General features: G+C 52.0%; 1 protein-coding gene across 1 annotated transcript in view; it reads right to left on the minus strand.

The window, feature by feature from the left end:
* TAP1 (transporter 1, ATP binding cassette subfamily B member) overlaps positions 1 to 3601 on the minus strand; it is an 11112-nt gene that overhangs the window by 1721 nt on the left and 5790 nt on the right. Inside the window, exons 7-10 of the mRNA XM_004711732.2 lie at positions 2675 to 2863; positions 1998 to 2171; positions 1618 to 1780; positions 1192 to 1328 (exon numbers count right to left, since the gene is read on the minus strand). Of these exons, the coding sequence (XP_004711789.1) occupies positions 1192 to 1328; positions 1618 to 1780; positions 1998 to 2171; positions 2675 to 2863 (663 nt within the window). The remainder of the gene's footprint in view (positions 1 to 1191; positions 1329 to 1617; positions 1781 to 1997; positions 2172 to 2674; positions 2864 to 3601) is intronic.

Here is a 3601-nt window from a genome sequence, read left to right on the forward strand (position 1 = left end):
TGCTCTAACTACGAAAATATTTGATTTACAAATAAGGAATCCTACTTCGCGGAATTTCATTTATCACGGTAGGGTCTAGAACCGATTAACCGCGATAAACCAGGGTTCACTGTATACATCAGTTGTGAAAAGCACATTTGGACAAGCAGAATGAATTTCGGTTCATTACTAGCATGTCCTTTTCTTAGGCTTGGCTTCAGAGACTCAGCCTGTCCTAACAGTTCCAGGTGGCATAACAAAGAAACAAAACACTCCATTGCTATCAAGTCAATGCCAACTCATAACAACCCTATGGGACAGGGTAGAACTGCCTCTCTGAGTTTCTGAGACTGTCAACGCTCTACCGGAGTAGAAGCCCCACCCCCTACCCCCCTTTACCCTGCCCCACACACCACCCCCAGTGGCTGGTGGTTTCAAATTGCCCAACTCTAACCACAAAGCCATCTTGGCTCCATTAGGTGTTCTAAGAAGAAGCTAATTGGAACCGGGTGACCTGCAGAAGTGAAGCGGACTACGGAGTTTTGGAAGGACTCATTTGGATAATGTTAGTAGGACTAATCGGGAATCATTAAAGGAAGACGATGTGGGTGACATATAGGCGTAAAGAAAGTGACACTTCACTCGGGGTGCAGGGTAGCAATAATGAAACTCACAACCGTCCTCTAGTTCTTAAACGCTTCCTCCCCGCCACTAGCATGATCCCAATTCTGCCTTGCAAACCTGGTTAGACCAGAGGATGCACAGCGGTACAGATGGGAACTGGAAACACAGGGAATCCGGGACAGATGAGCCCCTCAGGACCAGCGGTGAGAGTGGGGATACCGGGAGGGAAGGGGAGGATAGAAAGGGGGATCACAAGGATCTACATGTAACCTCTTCTCTGGGGGATGGGCAGCAGAGAAGTGGGTGAAGGGAGATGCCAGGCAGTGTAAGGTAAGATAAAATAATGATTTATAAATTATCAAGGGTTCATGAGGGAGAGGGGAGCAGGGAGGGAGAGGGAGAGGGAGGGGAAAAAGGAAAATGAGAAGCTGATTGCAGGAACCCAAGCAGAAAGCCAGTTTTGAGAATGACGAGGGCAAGGAATGTATAAGTGTGCCTTACACAATGGATATATGTGTGGATTGTGATGAGTTGTATGAGCCCCAATAAAATGATTTATATTTTTTTAAAAAAGACAGTGCCACTTACCCGTGACTGGCTGTCTGCATCCAGGGCACTGGTGGCATCATCCAGGATGAGTACATGTGGCTTCCGGATCAGTGCTCGGGCCAATGCCACTGCCTGTCGTTGACCCCCTGATAGCTGGCCCCCACCCTCGCCTACCTCTGCAAAGACAAGAGCCAAGGTGAGAGCTGAATCCCCACCTGTGTGTACATATGCAAGCCCGCGTGCACACACACATGCACGCGCGCGCACGCGCGCGCGCACACACACACCACAGACTAGCAGACGCATCTAAATAGGGGAGGTATGGGAAAGACAAAAGGAATTTTTAGAATAAAGAAGACATAGGTCCTTTAACCTCACATTGACATAACAGGGGCAGGAGCAATTGAAGAACAAAATTGAGACTCGGCACTAGCATCCGGGTAACAAAATGAGCGGGGAGAGCACCTGTGTTGTAGCCCTGAGGGAGTCCGGAGATGAAGTGATGGGCTCCCGACTCCTTCGCAGCTGCTATGATTTCCTCCATGTCTGGCTCCTGGGTCATGCCATAGGCGATGTTTCCTCGAATGCTTCTCCCAAAGAGCTGCGGCTCTTGTCCCACTGCAGCCACCTGCAGTGAAATATGATCGTCAGAACAAAGAACGCGAGAGATGCCTACATTGGTGGGGAAAACTCAAAATCTTTATCGAGAACCTGTGCCAACAGGACACACTGGCCCTCCTAGCAGCACCCAAGGTCTTCTGCCACCCACTAGCCCGCCTTTCCAGTGCTCAGTGAGAATCCTCTTCTAGTGACGCTCGCCATTCTCCCTGCACCTTCGTACGCACCTCTCTGTGCAGGTAGTGGTGCTCGTACTGGGAGAGGGGCTCCCCATCCAGCAGCACCTGGCCCCCGCTGGGCTGGTACAGATTCTGCAGCAGGGCGGCCACGGTGCTCTTCCCAGACCCGTTGGGCCCAATCAGCGCAGTCACCTCACCAGGACCAATGGTAAACGTCAGCCCCTGAAGACCAGAGAGTCATCCCATAAGAACTTGACTGAAGTCCCCAGCCTTGGGAATATCACAGACTTGTTACACCGCATGACGGCTTCTCCCAGAGAGAGGAGGCGAAATATGGGGGAACTATAACAACCTGTCAAAGAATAGTATATGAGGCCAAGACTGCTTCCGTCTATGCCACACCCCTGATGCCAGAGAACAGGGAAAAACATCTCAGGGGACTCTGAAAATAAAAAGGAACGATGAGAACATGGGGACACAAATTCTGCTACAGCAACTCCTCGGGATTCAAGAGCCTTTGCCCTGAGAGCTTCTTCTGTACACTTAAAGGCCCAAAGCGGCTCTCGAGTTGGGGGATGCTTTGTTGAGCAGAGGGTGCTTATCTTTGCCTTGGGAGGGTTCGGAAGGATTTGTCGTGGGTGTTCATTGGGCTGAAGATGGGAAGAAAAACTAGGCTGGTGGAGCTGAAAGCGGGCGTGTGGAATACAAGCATTGAGGAGTTGTACCTTCAGCACTGGGACATCCGGCTGGGTTGGGTAGGCAAAGGTGACATCTTGGAAATGGACACGGCCTTGCAAGTCGGAGGGAGTCAAAGGACCACTGGCTGGACAGCAAGGGATCCGGTCCAGGTATTCAAATATTTTCTCGGAGGAGCCCACAGCCTTCTGTATACTGGGATAGTGCATGAGCACAACCTGAAGGGGAGACGTGAATAATGAGAAGGATGTGGGAGACTTCATCTGGTTGTCGAGGTTATGCGATATAAGAAGGATGAAGAATGGGTAGTGGGCGAACAGGGCACTCACCTCCCCGCGGGGAGGGTACTGTTTATGTCTCACAGGAAAGGGAGAGAAGGACCAGACCTCAACCTGGTGCACGAAGCCTTGAAGGCAACAAACCAGCATAAAGCAGCAAACCAACAGAGAGGTCTGCGGGGCCGCCCCCCCTCCCCCCAATCCCAGCTAGCTGACCCCTCTCCCCAGAAGATTGCATTCAGAGGACGCACTGAAGATACAACCTGAGGAGAGTGGCGGGTCTGCCCAGACCACACGGGAGCAAACTAAGAGGGAAAGAGGAGGCGGGGGGTACATCCTGGCCCACCAAGCCCTGAGGACAACACCCCGGCTCTGAGCAGCCAAGACACAGAAGGACCATAGGGCTGGCCCCAGCATGGGACACGACGGTCCCCACACTGACCCAGAGCTCTGCAGGGGACAGCACTGGAGACGCAGTGCAGGAACTGTGCCTGCTCTCACCTCCCACACCAAGGCATAGCACGAAGGGGGCGCAACAGAAAAGCAAGGGATGCAAATCCGCAAAGTCCCCGAGGAATCCCGAAAATAGATTTCAGATTCGGAGGGCAGGGCTTGGCACCTCATCAGACTTGACTGGAAAACATTCATAAGGGTCAGCAGACAGATCTGGAACTATTT

The sequence above is a fragment of the Echinops telfairi genome, unplaced genomic scaffold, assembly GCF_000313985.2.
Source record: "Echinops telfairi isolate 266 unplaced genomic scaffold, ASM31398v2 ScPeMD7_655;HRSCAF=1070, whole genome shotgun sequence".
NCBI lineage: Eukaryota > Metazoa > Chordata > Mammalia > Afrosoricida > Tenrecidae > Echinops > Echinops telfairi.